The sequence below is a fragment of the Pinus tabuliformis genome, chromosome 2_1 (assembly GCF_031772625.1).
Source record: "Pinus tabuliformis cultivar Carrire ecotype Pingquan chromosome 2_1, CPIR1, whole genome shotgun sequence".
NCBI lineage: Eukaryota > Viridiplantae > Streptophyta > Pinopsida > Pinales > Pinaceae > Pinus > Pinus tabuliformis.
The window spans coordinates 245,796,433-245,817,097 of NC_142299.1; the positions used below are offsets into that span (position 1 = coordinate 245,796,433).

Below are 20,665 nucleotides of genomic sequence, written 5' to 3' on the forward strand. Positions count from 1 at the left end.
TTTTTTTGGTAGGTAAGCATCTATAGGGGATTTGAACTAGTGACAGTGCTTTAACAATATTTTTTTTGGTAGGTAAGCATCTATAGGGGATTTGAACTAGTGACAGTGCTTTAATAGTGCACCCATTCACTGTCAATCCAAAGCTCTGTGGGCTAAATATTTAATAATATTATTAAAATTAATGATTTTTTTATTTTATTTTATTTTTAATTCTAATTCAAAAACATAAATCTAAACTTTACTCATATTTTAATTATTATTATTTTATTTATTTTATTTTAAATTTTAAAATTGATTTGTATTTTTAGCTCAACCCTTCTCCTTTGTGCACAATAACATGATAACATCCTTACTAAATTGCAAAGCATTCTACACTTGATAACATTACAATATCTCCCCATACTGAGTTAAATAATGACATCTTCCTTTACTAGATTGCATCACATTTAAACTTAATAACATAACATCCCTTATATAAAACTTGTCCTTAACATCAAATATAATATTTTCAATATTTTTCAAAGTTTTATTATTATTTTTATTTTTAATTATATAATTTTCCAGCTTGGGGGACTCATCTTCATTATGTGCAATATATCATTTTGATAACATGACAATATCTCCCCATACTAAGTTAAATAATGACATCCTCCTTTACTAGAATGCAACGCATTTAAACTTAATAACATAACATCTCCTATACAAAATTTGTCTTTAACATCAAATATAATATTTTCAATATTTTTTGAAATTTTATTATTATTATTTTTAATTATATAATTTTTTTTGGTAAACTTAGCCGGACTCATTTTCATTATGTCAAAATATATCATTTTGATAAAGAAGAAAATTGAACTGGTGACTTTACATCAAAAAATGTTTTAACAGAACACCCTATCAATCTTTAACTCAGTCAATTTATTAATTTGTATTTTATAGAAGAGACAAATAATACCCTATCTAAATTAACAAGAAATTGAACTGGGAAACAAATTGGTCATCCTCCAACTACCTTCCAGTACGTCACAAGCCACCATCCTGTGCAGCCCACCATAATCCATTGACTTCTTTATTTTCAAATTATAGATAGAGAGGCACAAAACATGATCAATTCCTTCAAATTAACCAGCGCAACTCATTGTGCGAATCTTATGGGATAATTGTCCTAGGTTCGAACCTCGAAACCCCCTCTGCCGGTGTTCTTAGACGGTACGCCACGAATGGCCGACACGAGGCGGTAAACAGAAGAAAAGAATATCTAGCCTCTTCACGCCCTTCATTGGTTCACCGTGTAAATTCAATCGATCAGATTTTCGTTCATTCTAGGGACTTGTGCACGCCACTGTCGGAGAACCCTCGTGTCTTAACGCGCACCGGATAGATAATCCTTTTATCGGAATTTTCTGTGTCTGATTCTACAGTTTTCAGCGATCGGGGATTGATTCATGCCAAGAATTTCTCAGGGAGTTATTTCAGCAGCGATCGGGGATTGATTTCTGCGAAGAATTTCTCAGGGAGTTATTTCAGCAGGTGCCATGGGCGCCAACAATATGTCGGCGAAGCTGGTAAGCCTTTTTCATTTATTTGAGAAATACATTGGGTCAGATTGCCAGGTTCAAGGGTATTTATATGTTTGCCTGTGAGAAACATATTGGGGGTAGATTCCAGTTTTGATGCGTATTTATTCTGCCACAATTGCCCGGATTTATAACAGGCGTTATCCATCTGTAAACTATATCAGCTGAACCTGTAAGAAACATATTGGGGGTAGATTCCAGATTTGATGGATATTTATTCTGCCACAGTTGCTCGGATTTATAACAGGCGTCATCCATTGTAAACTATATCATTTGAATGGGGCAGATGACAATTTTCTGGTATTTATCCTCCATCTCAATCTCTTTTTAAACGGGGTAGACCACGGCGAGAATGGAACTCTGCTGGATGACTTAATACTTCGTTGGTCTTACCAGTGAATCAAAACTTAATGGGCGGACTTTAACTCTTGAATATTATTCATGGACTTGCATCCTGAAACTTGCAATATCAATAGTTGATTGAGTCCAATAGATTAACCAGATCTAACATATTGATCATTTTGGAATCGGCCAACAAAATGCAGAATATCCTACAGTAACGGTTCAAAACGATATATTTTGCCTTGAATCTTGAGGCACACGGCTGTTTTTCCATTAAAATCATCTAGGTTGCCTTGAATTCTGAGCCAAATGGCTGCTTTTCCATTAAAGCGATCTAGGTTGCCTTGAATTCCGAGGCAAATGGCTGTTTTCCATTAAAACGATCTAGGTTGCGTTGAATCTCAAGGCAATCTTCAGCTAATTCCCCTAAAATAATTTTTGAAATGATTTGCAATTTTCAAGGCACTTTAAGGGAATCATATGCATTCAATGTTGTTGGAATTTTTCATATCCTTCAGGTCCAATCTTTATGCAATTTCATTAATTATCTTGGTAATGTTTGAAGCTGGGTCTCAATTCTTCTTATGAGCTATTATTATTTACAATGCCCTTTTCAAATTACCGCGTTGTCAAACGTCTACCTATCCTGGACTCTCAACCCTAAATACTTGTAGTGGATTACAATTTTTTTTCCATGCTTGACCCAATAGTATTTAGCTTTACATATGGCAGTCACCAGTGATCATTTGGTTCTGATTCCCAGGCTGCCTGTGTTTATCGTTTAAGATTGTCTATCTTATGGAACTTTATAGCCATAGATCGTTCACAAAGGGAAGTTTTGGTGTCTGTACACAAGGGCTGTAGCCAAATACAAAATCAGCTTGTACCATTTCACTATTTGCCATGTATAGTTTGGGTGGTGTGTTGAAACTATTCTTCCATCCTACAAGGCATTTCTGTTTTCTGTTTAGTGTTTAGGCATTAGTGACATGTTCATATGGTTTGACCATTTGCCATGTATAGTTTGGGTGGTGTGTTGAAACTATTCTTCCATCCTACAAGGCATTTCTGTTTTCTGTTTAGTGTTTAGGCATTAGTGACATGTTCATATGGTTTGACCATTTATAATTTGCCATTCATTGTCTTAGATCTGCCTAATGCTAGTGACTAAATGTTAATTATACTTGCCAGCGATTTCCTATTTTTTATTTTTGTGTTGGATGTGTTTTGAGAAACACACCCCAATCCGAGGGCTTCGCTGCATATTGCAGACTTCCTTTAGCTTAGTTGCCAGGTCTGGGTTAGCTATTTTACCCAATTTACTTGGGGATTTGCACCCAACGTCATCCGTTTGAGATTCTTGCCATTCAGGTGGGGTAGACCACAACATGAAGGGAACTATATTGGATGATGACCTCATCAGTGACTGAACCAAAGCCCCATTTGGCGATGAGATTTTACCTGTGGATTGGTTTCACATACATTTTTTTTATTAAACATTATGATTCTCAGTGCCTTTTTAATACTGTGGTGATACCAAGGTTACTCGGGAGCCAGAGCGACATTTTCAGAAGTTCCTGGTTTGGGAGCAATTATATATATATATATATATATAATATTTATATTTTTATATTTTGATGAATATATGTCAACAAAAGCATGTAGAATGATGAATTAGATATAAAAAGCATAAAAAATATAAATTGAACCATATAACAACAATCATTTAGAAGTTATAATTTTCATCAACCATGTCCACAAGTTAGTAACATAGTAACATCCAACATATTGAGTCTCATGATTCGTCAATCTTAAAGTTTCAAGCTTTCAAAATTCAATATATAACATTTATCATCATTGATCACCAAAGTTGTACTTGTAAGCTAAGTGTGACCATTACAACAAATAATATCTAACATGAAATGAAATGAAACAACTTTCAACTTTCACGAAGCATCATATTCATAATTCATTACTAATGAGTTATAATTGCCAACTTCAAACTTAAATTGTCATATATTGTTTACAAAAAATATCAAAATAAATATGAAAGAGGCAACAATTACAAAAACTATTAGAAACTAGAAAAGACAAGTAAATTTATTATCTATTGCTAATGCTTGGGCCTCTTGCTGCCACAAGAAATGTCTAATATTTTAGTCTTGTTGGAAAATGAGGATCTTTGTTATTAATATCACCCTCTAAGCATTGATATCCAGAGGTATTTTTGTCATTAATATCACCTTCTAAGAATTAACATAAGATAGAAAAAACATAGCATGTCAAGTCAAGATTTTGTTTGAGTGATGGGTACATTTTTAGTAGGGTCATGATAGAGGAGTTCGACAACCAATGTCATTAACATCAAGGTGCATAGAGGGATTGGTGCTCTTAATTAAATACGAGTTCCATACCTCAATACATGACAAAATTCAATGGAAACATTGCAACCCCCAATCCTGAAATCTTGAAAAACTAATAAGTCTGTTGGATTTTGAATGAGATCTAAAATTCTACTTTCTCCATATGAAATCCAATGAGGTCAAAACCACTCTCAAACATCCTGAGTCATTTCATGGTAATGTTACTTTAACAATTTAACATTACCATGAATCACATATCAATACTAGGGCCATAGGCTTGATCATTAGGCTTCCCCACTCAAAAATTATTTGCTTCTTTGAAAAAAAAATTGCATTTGGAATGTTACTGCAATTTTTTTTTCAAAAAAGACTAGGTAGCATTTTTTTTTAAAGGGAGCGTGCTCCTAAAATCGCTTCCCCTTTGAGAGCGATTTTGGAAGCGCGAATTGAGAGTGGCTTCGCGGGGGGGGGTTCGCTCCCCTGCAACCCTGGGTGATACATCAAGTTGCAATACATTGTCAATTTGCTTCACTCCAAAATAATGCTACCAGTGGCCTTTCAGACTTTTTCAGTCGATGGCCACTTCCTCTAGGCCCCTTCTCCCTAAAAAGTCTCCCTAGATGCATCAGGCCATCTTTACCTACTAGACAGAAATTGAATCAAGCCATCGGAGAAGACAGCTATAGATTGTATATCTAAGTTACTTAGACCTTGCCTCCAGAGGACCTAGGTGCTCAAAGATGTCTTTCTATCTAGAGCACATCTTGGAGTTGCAGAATGGCATTGTTGTTTGTCCCACATACATTTATAGACACTGGATGCATTCACTTAGGATCTGTCTAAGCTAGCTTCAAGTTGGCTCTTATAAACTTTGGGTGGACACCGCTCACCATATTCCTTGGCCAAATAGGATTTGCTAGGTTTGCCACCTTCCGGAGTGAAAGATAGTGATGCACCTCATTCTTAGGTGCCCCTTATACTATGAAATCAGAGGGCGATACCACTGTACCTATAGGGACTTAGGTCCTTTCTACTTTCTTTCAGTATTGTCACCAAAGATGCCTAGCCCTCTTTCACCCGGGAGATACTTAGCCATAGATCCCAGTTCTTGTATGCCTTGCCCTGCCATGAGATTATTAGGAGGATCATCTCATATTTCATGTTGCCTCATTGGATTGGGGCAGTAAGAGATAGAGGGATCTTCAAAGTATTCCAAACCATAGGGTGGTGAGACATTGTATCTCCCTTCAATGTTCCCCTTGGGAGGTCAATCATATCCTTGAGATTAGTTTGGAGATGGCGGACAAGCTCTCTAACCGCACATCACCATAGTGGCAGATAGACCAACACCCAATCGGACTACCTCCCAGCTTCAATAGAGTAACTAGAGTTCTATCTGGATCATATTTTTTTCAATCTTGGCTTTGTGAATAGTAGTATTGTTCATCTTATGCGTTTTGGGGATTTAAAAATAGGAAGATGGCTTTGTGCAATAGGTCTACATAACTGAAAGTTATAACTTGCGGTTTGTTTCTACAGAGAAGTTTTTTCCTGTGCAGAAACTCTTAGGAAACTTATGGGAAATAGTGCCCAGACGTGTCGTTCCTGGAAACTTTTCGGAAAGGCTTCCCAGAAGTTTTGTGCGAGATTCATGCATGGAAATGCGTCATTGATTTTAGTACGAGATTCATGCATGGAAATGCGTCATTGTTTTTAATTCTTTTTTATAAACTAATCGTTGATGGACCCCCACTGACCAACTAAAATAAAAGAAATGATTATTAATAAATAAAGAAGAGTTAAGAAAAGTGAAAATATGAGAATTCCTACCCATACATCTATATGCACGCTACGTATATAAAACAGTTTCCTTCCTACTAAGATATTTATATATAGATATCCCTTTCCTGCTTAAAATCTTGAAACTTGAAAGTGCCATTTCTGAAACCTGTATGGTTTTGTATCTTGTCTTTTTCTCTGCTTGAGGTGACAGAGAAATAGGCTGATATTCCATTTATGCTAAAATATCTACCCTATGAAAGACCACCCTTTTTTATGATATGACAGCAATTTGGTGTTATCTGTTTTGTCTAAGCCAAAGTTTTGATGAATGTGCACAGGACTAAAATAAGCAACTTGGTTATGGGTTTCTTGGTTAAAAATGATGTTCAATGCAATCACTTGGTCAAGTGTTTAACCCCCATCATATCTGTCTTGTACATACATGAATCCAACAGCATGGGTGGATGTGCATGGCAAAGGGGAATTGGGATGCATTTAACTTTGAAGTTTGCTTGCAGACCTACATTATTCTATTTTAAATTTTTATGGGATAGACTAAACAACCAAATCGTGTAATATGGCAGGTGCTTCTTGGTGATATGGGAGCTGGGAAGTCTAGCATGGTTTTGCGGTTTGTCAGAGGCCAATTTTTTGAATATCAGGTATTGCATAGATAGTATGCGTTTATCGACTGTGCACTATTTTTTCTTTTTCAAATGCATATAAAAATTAATTTCGAAGCTTATATAGGCATGTTATTGTTTCAGGAATCGACCATAGGAGCAGCGTTCTTCTCTCAGACTTTAGCTTTGAATGAGACTACGATCAAGTTTGAGATATGGGACACTGCAGGGCAGGAAAGATATCATAGCTTGGCTCCCATGTATTACCGTGGTGCAGCAGCAGCTATAGTTGTCTATGATGTCACAAGTTTGGTAAGCAATGCATTGTCGTTCAAATTGGTACTTAAATTTATCTGTTTTGTAAGTTTTATATCTCTGTTTTAGAACTTTGGTATATGTTTCTTAATCTAAAACATACTGTGAACTTACATGCCCTTTAAAGATTTTCAAAATCAATAATTTGACTGGAGCCAATGACACATTGGTTTATTTCCTACTTTACAAATTATAATTTCCTATTGTAAGCTTATGTCGATACAGTTTTGAATCTTGATCCTTATGTTTATGTTTCGAGGGGCATTGTGTTGCTCGGGAGGCTTGAACCTAGTTGAGGGCCGTAACAGCACCTTGTTTTCACTGACCCAGCGATGCAGTTTTTACTATGCTGATTGAGAAATAAATGTTGTTGTAGTTTAAAATAGTTTCTAGTAAAGACAATATTTCAAGCATTTCGACTGATACTGGCTTGAAAAGTTAAACCTGTAAGTGAAGTTCTGATTGAGGAAAGCTAAATACATGATCAGGAGGAAGATGTTTACCTTCTATAGTTAAATCTTAATTTATAGTTGTAGTCAACATTCATAATATCACCAGCTGTCATAGTGTTTGTTGAATTTTTGAATAGATATTAAAAACTATGGAAAATACCTATTTATGATTGTGGTTTTTATCAAATATAATTTTGTCTTGAGCAACCAGTCCCTGTAGTCTCCCCATATATCAACGGTATGATTGATTATATGAATTATTGATTGGATTGATGTAGTACCCTTCCTGATTCTATGCTAGGCATAGGTGCCTTTGAAATGGTAAGAGGTATATTTAAAAATTAATTTAATGATTTGATTGGAATTGTTTGAGCACTAGTCTTTTGTTTTCCTGCCTTTGTGAATTCGGTTTAATATATTGCCATGAGTCCCTGACTAATGAATTGACCTGGTTTTGAATGCTTCTGTTTGTATGGAGAGGATACAAGCAGACAAAAGTAGCTTTTTATGGCACTGTTAGTTCCCTTGCAGTATCTGGATTCTGTTCAATTTCATTCCATTTCATGGATTTACTTCTAGAGATTTGATGCTCTTTGTGACAATCCACGGGGCATCAAATGAGAGGAACATGCGAATGGATAACGACAACCAGATGATTTATATTACCTTGGAGGATGGATTACTACTCACAAAATCATCTTACTAAAAAGGGCCAATTGGTACATACCAATGTCCTGAATTATATAGGATAATTTACATGTCAAGTAATATGTTACAATATTCACACTAAAATTCTTTAAGTGCTTTACCTATACTGAAGAATAATTGAACTATTGACACTGAAGGCAATTTTTTTAACGGAATTATTTAACAGATTTTTGTTTAAAAATACATTAATAAAAAAAAGAGTGTACGCAACCTGAAGGGTTAGCTGGGTTGGTAAATGCTTCTTGCTTTTTTTTTTTTCTTTTTTTTTTTCCGCAAAATTTAATGGAGCTCTTAATATCAAATCCCATCGAGTCTGTTGGGGTTACTAGTCAGTAGGCTACATTAATAAAAAGATATATGCAACTCCAAGGCTTAGCTCGATTGGGAAATGCATTTTTTTGCAAAAGTTCACGGATCTCTTAGTTTCAAATCCCATCTAGACTGTTGGGGTTACTAGTCAGTATCTCCATTGGCAGTTACCGTTTATTGTTGTTGTCCATGGTGCTGGCAAGGTACCGGCATTCTCACTTGGAACGTTTAATACCTGGGTGGGCAAAGGACTATATTTCACTGGAAAAAAAGGGTGGACATGAATGAAATAATAAAGTCAATGGGCATGAAAAAAAGTATCATAGATCCATTTTAAATCTGGTTTTATAAAGCACTGAGAGGAATAACCGTCAACGAGGTCAGTTAGTCTTTGTGGATGAAAAACATTGAGATTTGCACCTAAAGTATGTTGCTCCCTCTTAACACATAATAGCTTTGGATTTAAGATGGATATATACTAATTATTTCAATTTTTTTGAATGTTCAAACTTCAACGAGGTCCTAAGACTCCTAAGTGAATCATTATCATTGTAAGTAAATTTAAGTTTTAACAGCATAACAAAAGCACCATAATAACTATAAATGAAATTTTGGTTGTTGTCATTAATTTGACTGATTAATTCACATTCATTAAGAATATAATTTTGTAGCCAAGTTTTACTTCCATAGAAAGTAATCCACTTTCAGGTGCTAACATTTGCTATACTGGATAAATTAAATTTAAAATTCTATCAGGCGCTTCAATCAAGTCTTAAAGCACAAAATATACTTCTGTATTCTATTCATATCTCAAATTAAATCCATTTAAATTCTACTGTGAAAAATATTTTTCTGTCAATATATATCATGCCAAGATTGCCAAGATCCAAGGCATGAGCCTTAAAATTTATTATGTAATGTCCAGTTCTGATTCGAAGGGTTTATGTGTGCAGGATTCATTTAATCGTGCAAAGAAATGGGTGCAGGAACTTCAAAGACAGGGTAACTATTTCTGTTCTCCACATTTCATCAATCAATTTACTCTCACATTGAGTTGTGACAGTAGGGCAGAATCTCATATGAGATTGCAAGTGCTAGTAGTGGTGAAATATTTCACTGTGAAACTTTTGTATTAGTCTGGATTTGGATCTCGACTTGGTTTTTGGTTTGTACGCTATAGTCAGTTAATTGGTGGAGTTGTGGTAGAACATGGATTCTGTCCATAATTGCTGAAATCTTCTGCCAAGCTGTCCAGTATTGCAAGTGCTTACACTTTGCTTTTCATGATCCATGCTTAAGTTCTATTCAATTGACTTAGCCTTGTAGTTCGTGAGTCTATTGCCAAAGTTCCTAAGCTGTTAGATCCAGGCTATGTGGCAAACATGACTTTGTAGCCATAACGGAGGTGCTAAACGTATTATAATTTATACCTAGTTCCCAAGAAATGGGTCCTATATCACTTTAATAAGGCAACATCACTTTGGTTTTATATCTGCAATGAGGTAAACAAGTAATTCTAATTCTACTTGTAACTATCTCTACCCTGGTTTTAGCTGATGTTCTTGGATGCAGGCAATCCAAACATGGTGATGACACTTGCTGGAAATAAGGCTGATTTGACAGCAAAAAGGAAGGTGGAACCAGAGGTATTTGTGAAATTTTCTCAACTGTATGTAAGCATTAATTTGATAATCAGCTATTTAAGTTTGTTAGACAAGCACAGATACACGAGAGAGATAAATTAGGAAATATATTATTTTTTGATGGAGGATTAATTCTGATCTGGGTGGTTTGTCTACCTAATAATCCCTAACTACTTCCAATACTAACAACTAATATTAATCTAACTGGTCACGTTACAGATGTGACCTTTATTACAAGCTGCCTTTTATATTAGGACTCCTAATCCGTATTATTGATTCACAATTATTATTTATCTTAACATCTCCCCTTAACACAAAATACTACATTTTATAAAACAGTACTTCTGAAAATTACTAGATTGAACAACTAAAACATGATTACAAACTTGTATCACATTTTTGTTGTCTTCAGAAATGTGATGTAGCTCTAGTTGTGGGACTTTTCCTGGTGCTTTATCTGACTAGCATAACTCTCTCTTTGAAGGTAGGCTTCCGTCTGATTCCCCTTGGCAGTCTCTCCCCTTAGTCAGCCATAATCATCTCTCTTTGAAGGTAGAATCTGATTGGACTTTATCATGATATTCATCAGCCTGTTTGTTGTTTGAATCTTTTTTGTCTGAAATTTAAATCTCGTTCTATATTGCAACCATCTTTCTGTTTTATGTTATCCTCGAGTTCATTACCACATTGGATTTTGTACTACCGGTACTATAGTGGTCGGTCCTGAAGCATTAAATCTTTTTACTTTTATTGCTGCTGCATCTACCTTTATTATGTGTTTTTGTTCCGTTGCCTTTATTGGAAATAGCATTCTCACCAACCTCCTCTTCATCCACTTGCTTTTCTTCAAACACGAGGGTTGAGTCATGGCTTCTAAAGATTGTGAGGTGATTTGGCTTAGTGTGAACACGATGTTGTTACAGTTTGATGGCAAATTGTTTAATAACATTGCTTTAGAATCATCATCCTCGATCTTGATGCCACTTTCAACCAACTCCTGACAAGTGTTTTCAAGTTATTTATGCGGCTGGACATAATTTGCCATAAGCCATTTTTAATTCCTAAAATTATTTTCTGAATATAAATTTGGCATTTTGTGCTTTCAAACCAAGAAACTTATTTATCTCATTCCAAATCTCTTTGTAACTATTAGCTATAAATAATGGAGTTGCGTATCTGACATACACTGTGTGATCATAGACTTAGCCTTGTCATCCTTCTATGTCCACTGAATTAATTTATCTGATTGTTAAGGGTTTGTTTCAACTCCACCAAGTCTAAATGTATTAATTATAGCTGTAATTTAATTTTCCAGGTATGGAGATTTCCATAAATGAATTTCTCTTATGCATATTTCCCTTGTTGTAGCCCAAATTGTATAGGAAAGATGCGGCAACGCTCAAGGCGGGGGCTGTCACTCTGATCCCCACTCTCTTCATTCTAGCTGTCTCCCAACAACAGGCTATGGGGGGTAATCCCTATGAAATGTGAAGATGAAAGACCCGTCAACTACCAACAAGTCCCGGGGACACAACTGAATGACCTAGCAACTTGGTTAATTTAGCAAGTTTAGTGATATAATTATATTATCTTGGAAGAACATTGCCTTAAATGGAGTCAAATTACTTGCTTAAAATGAATTATCTACCAAGCCACCAAATGAACAGTTGTTGCCTTAGGATGCTTCATCATCCTATATGAAATGCAATACCAAAAACTTGCATGAGAGTAGGATCTTGATTAATTTTAAGTTAAGATGCCTAACTAGATGAATCCTTTCCCTTAGCTATTTTGAAACTAGTCTCTAGAGTAGGTTGTGGAGAGAAGCCCAGGGAAAGATAACAATGACTATATTAATGATACCTCCCCTGGAAATCTAACCATTCGATGCCTCCGGCACTGCAGAGACTGTGGCTCTGACGACTGCAAGGTCGCCATGTTAAACACAAAAGAGGGTCTAAGCTTTGTTGAGAAATCTAGGGCAGCTAGGTTAGGTGATTTCTCTTTTTCGATAATTGTTTGTGATGTAATTATACGTAACTTAATTAGCTTATTTTCTCACTTGATTATAATTAATGTTCTTATCATCAAACAACGACCAAACAATAAAGAACAATGAGACAAGAGGACACAAGATATAGGCTATTAGGCAAGGCCTAAACCTCTTCTCTTGAGAGGAAAACCCACAAGAACTCTTCTCTTCTTATAGAACTTCAAATTGACGAATTCCAAGACCTATGACCCTTGGCCAAGACTCCTCCAAGTCCAAGTTAAAATTCTCCTTAAGTTACGCATAATTACATCACAAACAATTATCGAAAAAGAGAAATCACCTAACCTAGCTGCCCTAGATTTCTCAACAAAGCTTAGACCCTCTTTTGTGTTTAACATGGCGACCTTGCAGTCATCAGAGCCATAGTCTCTGCAGTGCCGGAGGCATCGAATGGTTAGATTTCCAGGGGAGATATCGTTAATATAGTCATTGTTATCTTTCCTTGGGCTTCTCTCCACTCCCTTCTCTCAAAGTCAACCCAAGTCAAATGTGCCTTCCAACAACATCCACTTCTTCTTTGACCAAGATTTCGAACCTGTAACTTTGACTGTAATTTCGGCCTCTTGCAATGACTGCTACTTCGCACGTGTGAGTTGATTAGGGCAAAATTAAGAGGCTCCTCTCCTTCTCTTTGCTTGGACTTTTCTTCTCATGAATTCAGCTTGCAAGAATGATCCTTTAATGCTAGGTTTTAACTTCTTTTGAGGTCTACAAGTTTTCACTTTAGAAACCCTAGCTACAATCCACACGTGTGAGAGAAATTGGTCCAAAAACAATCTTCGTTGCTTCGATTTTTCTCCTCCTTGGATTCTCCTCTTCTTTGCTCCTTCTAGGTCTTTCTTTCCTTTTAGATCGAACTTCTTGTGTGCTAAATTGATGATTCTCCAAAAGAAGTTGAGCTCTCTAATATAGTCTTATTGGTAGGTTGAATATCCCCTTCATAAGGCCGACTCATTCTTTCTTGAAGGCTGATTTGTTGCTTCTTATTTGACAAGGTCTTGGAGGGTCTTTGACTCTAATTTTGACTAAAATAAATTTTCTTTACAATATGTAACATGCCCAAAAGGGTCTTCCATACCTGACAATGACTCTTATGACTTGTAGACTCAATCACAAGCCCTAGAAACTCTCAATGGATGCTTGACCTATAAATCAAATAACCTTGAGCACAAAACCCATGCCTCAAGAATAACAATAATAATTTTATTCTTCTCTTTACATCAAATACATAAAATCATGATTACATATGTCATTATGAAGGCTGAACCTAGTTACATTTTTCAATAGGCTTCGCAAGTTGGATGAGAAAGGTGGTCTTATCTTTCTATCAACTAAGCTTATGCTTGAAGGTAAATTAATTAGTGCAGGATTAGTCCTAAAATGCAAGTGCAAAATATAAGTGATTACTCTTAAGGTGAAGTTTTTAAAATGTTTTAAGTACTTAGAGACAAATTAGAATGATATTCATTTTAAAACAATAAAGTAATTAACAATATGCAATGACAATATTCACCAAAATAATAGTGCTCAATGAACTAGATAGATGGCGTCAATTTTTTTTGCCAAGCTTACCAATAGACAATTGCTCACCAAATGACCATAAATAGGCAATTTCAATGCTTCTTTCAACAATGCTAGAATGCCAATTAGATAATGATGATCTTTAAACACAATTAACAACTCTTTGACATTAACAATAGAATACCAATGTGCCAATTAGATACAAACATAGTTTTAAAAACCGGAACCGGTGACTAGACCGATACACCTAATAAACCGAGTTTCAAACTGAAGTTGGTCAAACTGGGATTGGTTAGATCTCAATGAACTGGTTTAAAAAAAGCACATGAAATAATTATTTTTTATTGAAAAAAACTATTTTTAAGATTTAAAACTATGATTCCAAACCAATAGACGAAATATGCAAAGTTTACTCATATATATACCATATAAAGGTGAATATATCAAAATGGCACCAAGTGCAATACATATCAACAACAAAATATATAAAAAATTAGGCTCTAAATGGCCTTTAGAGTTCAAAAACAAAGCCTACAAACTTCGGGGCCGCTGACTTGCTACAAATCTACATATATGATATTATCATATTAGTGATCAAAATTATCACTTGAAACTTCTCATCATGATCAAACTCAGTTGGTTGAGTCTCGACCCTCGAACTTTGCAACTGCTTGATTAACAAACTTCTCTATTGGTTCAGTGACTTGTCTCAAAATTTTGAAGGTATCTTGCCCTAATATGCCTTATTAATTCATTTGGTGCTCCACATGGCTTTACATGGTCTCTTGTCCCAGCCATGTGTTGCTTGAACCTGTTAATACCCCCTCCTGCAATAGATTTTTGGCAATATTTGCAGATCATTTTGCCATCAATCACATTACAATGAGCCCATGCAGTATCGTTGGCTTTTGGAGGCTTGATGACTACTACTTAGCTCAGACTCTCCGCTGTTCCACTACTCGAGCAAAAAACTGTTAATTTTAGGTATGTTTTATACTTAGAGCAATTTATTTCAATTTTCATAGTTAGCTCAATATCTTTTCCAGATTAGCAATCACATCAACATTTAAAGTAAATTGAAGATAGAAAATAAACATAGATCACAGAAGACAAGCCAAGACAAGAGGACACAAGATGTGGCGCTAGCCAGGGACAAACCCCAATGTGGGGAAACCCTTGATCAATTCTTCTTATATGTTCTTCAATAGTTCAACAGGGAGAGAGATAGTACATTTGTAATAGAAGTCAACAATTTGACTTATCCAAATAAGAGCATAGATTATCTCTAAGAAGATGATACATGAGATAGCTAAACTCAGTTGAAGACATGCTGCTTCAATTGATTCTTCAAGGTGACTCCTTCACCTATCATTGTGCTGCACCTCGTTATCATTGCTGCACTTCACCGTGCTGCACCATGCTGCACCCATCATCACTATGCTGCATCTCATCATGCTTCATCAATCATTACTGGACCCATCGTTGTACTGCATTATGTACCATCATGTGCCATTGTTGCGCCATGTTTGCTTTACTGTCCCATGTGCTTGCTGCACCATGCTTGCCACCATGTGCTTATTACACCTGGCTTACCATACTATTGTTTCATTGTAAGCATGCCTTTTCTGTTGTCCCATTGTTACATTGCTGTCCTATGCCATCATTGTAACATTGCTGCTATGATGTTGTCATTGTAACATGCTGCCCACGCATCGTTCTTACCGTACCGCTATGCCAATTGGCAATTGCTACTGTCCCATCACAACTGCTATCCAATTGTGCCATGACAGAGCTGCTGTCCCAATTGTATTGCTGCTGTCCCATCAATTGCGCCATGCCATAACTGTTGTCCCAATTGTATGCTTTCATTGCTGGTTACACTGTGACTGGTCATGGCATCTTGTCATGTTGCAACAACCCTTAACCATCCACCAAGGTCCTCCACATATGTGCTATTGTTCTGGGCACAAATCTGACCCAAAACCTCTTCACACTGTCCCTGTTTTGAAGTGGTCCCACGCTGTCACCTACAACCCACTCAAAACAGAGTTCCCTTACCTTTTCGTTGCCCCAAACAGTGTTGCGTTCACCCTTCTTCAACTCGGCCTCCAAGCTCAGCTCTTGGGTCCTCTAACAGTAGCTCGGGTGGACTTGAACTAGACCTTAACTCCCTCGCTGCCTTGGCCTCTTCTTGTAGCATCATACGCTGCCCTTTCTTGCACCCAAGACACTTCAATATACTTGCGTCTAGGGCTTGTTAAGGCCTCTTCCATAGCTGCGTAAAATTCTTCCATGGGCTCGTTTAGGTCAACATAGATCCCTTCCATAGCTTTGATGCCCTGTCTTCTTTGCTGCGGCTAGGGCAACCTCCTTTCCTCCAACGTCTAGGGCTTCTTCCTCCTAGATTTCTCTCACATTAAAACCCAAGACAAGTGGAGAGAAATCAAGAGAGAAGTGTGTGTAAATTGACTTTCAGGTCATCTCCTTTTATACTAAAATGTTGAGCACATGTGGGGGTTATTTGGTTGTTGGCCGACGTTGACGAATTGTCCCATAACACAAATAAATTCATAACTCCATGAGTACTTATTGGAATCAGATGATCTTTAGATCAATCCTACACCTCTCGATGAGAGGGATCTAAGAAAAATATTAGCTGCCATAAATAAGATGGCCCACATGGAGTTTGGCCCTAGTTGCCAATTTTAACACTCCCTCTCAACGAGGGAGAAATCCATCTGCTAATCCATCTAAACATCGGTATTATCTCTGCCGTCAGTGCCCTGCACTGCTCTGCTGAACCATGAAGAAGAAGAATTGACCGAGAATGTCTCATACCATTCTCTGCGGACCCAAAGTCAGTTCCAATTAATCCCTGATCAATAAGAAAAGAGAATGTCTCGAACCACTCACACTGATCTTAGATCAGTTTCATTGATCCCAGATCAATGAAGGTCATCCTAGCATAGGGAGTATGGTAGATACAACGATGCGTCCATCGATAGTACTACTATGGTCCCTAACCCCATTTCCCTGCTTATTGGCGAGATGAGAGGTATTTCCCATGAGTCCCAGATTGCATGGGTAGGATGCCTCGACAGGGGAACCACTCATCCAGTCCCTAAGTCGTCATGGTGTATCACAAGGGAAGGCTGAGCCATTCACCTTGTACATAGTGCACCATTAGGGAGGGTGAGTCTCCCTATGGTCGCTTGTTGCTCCAAGAAGTACCCCAAGCCCCTGGAGCTCCCAGAGCTCAGTGCATGCATCATGCAGGACCCTCATAAGAGGGTCTCTCAATGACTCCAAGTCGTTCAGGAAAGTCAAAAATTTGACCTTTCCTCCGGGCTTCGGCAGAATGTTTGCGACTTGTACATTAGTTTCAATGCGATGGAGCCTCCTCGCTCATCGATGTACCATATCCCAGATAAGGTAGTATCTAATGTCTATATGCTGGAGCAACCATAGAATACTTGATTCCTCAACAATCGAATGCCCCCCTGGTTGACACAGAAGATTACGGTGGTATCCATCATGTGTATAAGCAACTCACTGAAGAGCGTTCGCAACTAGGCAACTTCTCACAAGGTCATACTCGTAGCTATGTATTTGGTCTCAACGATGCTCAAAGCAACCGTCTTCTGCTTCTTGCTCATTTAGGATATCGAGCAGAACCCAAAAAGAATAAGCACTCAGAAGTGCTCTTGAGATCCTCCACACTGCTTGCCCAGTCAACATTCGAATAATCATGCAGCTTCATATTTCCGGCAGTGTATCTCAATCCATGAGAGATTGTGTCCCGAAGACATTTGAGAAGATTCTTGGCACCAATTTAGTGAGGCTCAACCACTTATGAGCTCACCATGCTAACTGCAAAACATATATCCGGACGGGAGTTCACCAAGAACATCAATGCTAGTATGAGTTTGTGAAACTCAGAGGCATTTCACAAATCAGGTCCGGTATCCATACCACATAACTTCTGAAAATTAAGCTCCATCGAGGTAGTCACGGGCTTGTAGTTCATCATTCTAAATCCAGAATCCAAATCCCTCTTACTTTTGTAACTGAGAGGGTCTGCCCCTGTCAGAAAGAGGTCGTCCTCAGAAGGTGCCGGTATGAGAGGTCTATTATCCACAACCTTCAAGCAATGGTTTGGATCGACTTCACTCCTAGTGAATCTCAACTTCATTAGACAACTATCAATCCTCTCATACTACACCTGGGGTGTTTTGCTTCAAGCCATTGAGGGCTTTCTTCCACCTGCATTCATGAGATTCCTGATCATGAATCTCAAACTCCTCGGGTTGTTCCAAACCTATGGACCTGCTACATGAGGGGAATGGTCCCCTTGTAAGATTTTCCTTCAGTTCATCTCAAACATGTACCTTCATGCTCCTTTTGAATTCAGGCATCCCTGTCACCATTTGACTCACATCGGGTAGGGCCCCATAAAGTAGATCTTCGGTGCTATAGATGAGATGTGTCAACCAGTGTTGCAAAAATTGTGATATTATCGCAATAATATCGGAAAATCGCGATTTTTTGAGTTTGGCAATATTATTGCTTGATTTTTACGTTATTTTTTGTTTTTTTTCCAAAAAATCGCGATTTTTTGCGAGGACTCTTGGAATTTTTTCTTTTCTTTTCTTTTCTTTATCCGATTTTTTGATGAGGAGGATGAGCAACAGGAGGAGGAGGTGACACAACCTACCCAGGCTACCCTTGTCACCAGTAGAGGACGTGGTCTACCTCCTATAGCTCCAGTTCTTCAGCTTCTAGAGCACAGCAGAGTCCGCTGCCAACTCCATCGGCGTCTACATCTAGAGGGAAAGGGAAAGCTATTGCATTTTCTCACAAGAGGGGCAGAGGAAATCAGACTCAAGTTATTTGGTTCATTTCATTGTATATGACATTATGGCTCATGATATGAGATACATTATTATATTTTTTGTTGATATTTTGAGGCTGAGTTGGGACTAAGGAGTTAGGACTTACTATTCAGGACATGATTCACTGTTATGTGTGATGTAGCACTAGAAATGATATTACACATCTTATATATTAGTTCTTTTATCATATTTGTGTGTCAATGTATTTATTTTATGTTGTAGATGCTTTAGATATTAAAAAAATTGGAAAAAAGTGAATATTATTGTATTTTACAAATTTTTCCCGATTATTTCCCGATTTTTACGATTTTTTTCCGATTTTTTCCCTTGTCGATAATATCCCGATAATGATAACTGCAACATTGATGTCAGCTGACATGGTTCCCAATGGACTTCTTGCAACTTGATACAAATTGCCAACCCTGAACCCATGAGTAAAAGCATTTTTGAAAATTCTACTTTCAAACACGTACCTTTCCATCGATGAATGCCACCCTAAAACCTTTGACTAACATTTCCGAAATGGACACTAGGTTCTTGCGATCAGGTACATAAAGAGATTCTCATAAATGAATCGAATTACCCTCATTCAATTGAGGGGTAACATTCCCTACACCCTTTCCGGGATACGTGACATCGACTCCAAGTGTAATCCCACAATTGTTTCCATCTCTACCAAATTTAGAGAGAGCACCCTTCTATCCGATGAAGGGCCTTGAAGCACTACAGTCAATAATTCAGATTCCCAAAGAGTCTGAAGGAGAGGGCCAATACAAGATAACACTTGTTGATCTTATCAGAAACAATATTTGATTCTTCATACCTGGGGTTCCTTGCTTTCTTTGAAGAGCCGACTATTTCCTTGATGACCTGCATTACTTGTCATTCCTTCGATCATTGAAGATGTCCCTGGAATGATTTTCATTTTCATCAAGTAAGGTGTCCCTACTATTTGGACACTCCTTCGCATAATGGCTGAACTTATTGTAAGTAAGGCATTTGTCTTTCCTTCCACCTTTAGATCTAGACTTCTTATTGAAGTGATCTGTAGGCCATCAGGAGCTTCTGTTGCACCATTCTGATAATATTCTCTGCTTCGACTTCACCCTTGGTGAATTTGAAGAGGGATGAGGAACCCATTGAGCCTTTTGTCCTTTCCCAAATGTCTTCGGTGATTTCTCTTTCACTCTTGCTTGGGCTTTGTCTTCACCTCAGCTTCGATACCATGTTAATTTTAGGTATGTTCTATGCTTAAAGCAATTTATTTCAATTTTCATAGTTAGCTCAATACGTTTTCCAAATTAGCAATCACATCAACTTTTAAATTAAATTGCAGCTAGAACATAAACATAGATCACAAAAGACAAGCAAGACAAGAGGACACAAGATGTGGCGCTAGCCAGGGACAAACCCCAATGTGGGGAAACCCTTGATCAATTCCTCTTATATGTTCTTCAATAGTTCAGTAGAGAGAGAGTACATTTGCAACATAAGTCAACAATTTGACTTATCCAAATAAGAGCATAGATCATCTCTAAGAAGATGATACATGAGATAGCTGAACTCAATTGAAGACATGCTGCTACCACTGATTTTTCAAGGTGACTCCTTCACCTATCATTGTGCTGCACCTCACTGTGCTGCACCATGTTGCACCCATCATCACTAAGTTGTGTCTCATCATGCTTCATCAATCATTTCTGGACCCATCGCTATACTGCATCATGTGCCATTGCTGCACCATGTTTGCCATACTGTCCCATGTGCTTGCTGCACCATGCTTGCCACCATGTGCTTACTGCACTTGGCTTACCATACTGCTGTTTCATTGTAAGCATGCCTTTGCTGCTGTCCCATTGTTACATTGTTGTCCCATGCCATCATTGTAACATTGCTGCTATGATGCTGTCATTGTAACACGCTGCCCATGCATCTTTCTTTTCGTATTGCTGTCCCAATTGTATTGTTGTTGTCCCATCAATTGTGCCATGCCATAACTGCTGTCCCAATTGTATGCTTTCATTGTTGTTTATACTGTGACTGGTTAGGGCATCTAGTCATGCTGCAACAACCCTTAACCATCCA

General features: G+C 37.5%; 1 protein-coding gene across 3 annotated transcripts in view; it reads left to right on the forward strand.

The window, feature by feature from the left end:
• The first annotated feature begins 1,131 nt into the window (after window positions 1-1,131).
• The window catches only part of LOC149199605 (ras-related protein RHN1-like), a 65,476-nt gene continuing 45,942 nt past the window's right edge, over window positions 1,132-20,665 (forward strand). Inside the window, exons 1-6 of one of the 3 annotated variants that reach the window (XM_089402505.1) lie at window positions 1,132-1,565; window positions 1,742-1,877; window positions 6,649-6,726; window positions 6,832-6,999; window positions 9,425-9,473; window positions 10,044-10,117. In XM_089402505.1, coding sequence (XP_089258631.1) covers window positions 6,664-6,726; window positions 6,832-6,999; window positions 9,425-9,473; window positions 10,044-10,117 — 354 coding nt within the window. In that variant the 5' untranslated portion in view covers window positions 1,132-1,565; window positions 1,742-1,877; window positions 6,649-6,663. The remainder of the gene's footprint in view (window positions 1,566-1,741; window positions 1,878-6,648; window positions 6,727-6,831; window positions 7,000-9,424; window positions 9,474-10,043; window positions 10,118-20,665) is intronic. The other 2 variants (XM_089402504.1, XM_089402503.1) reach the window with 2 other exon arrangements.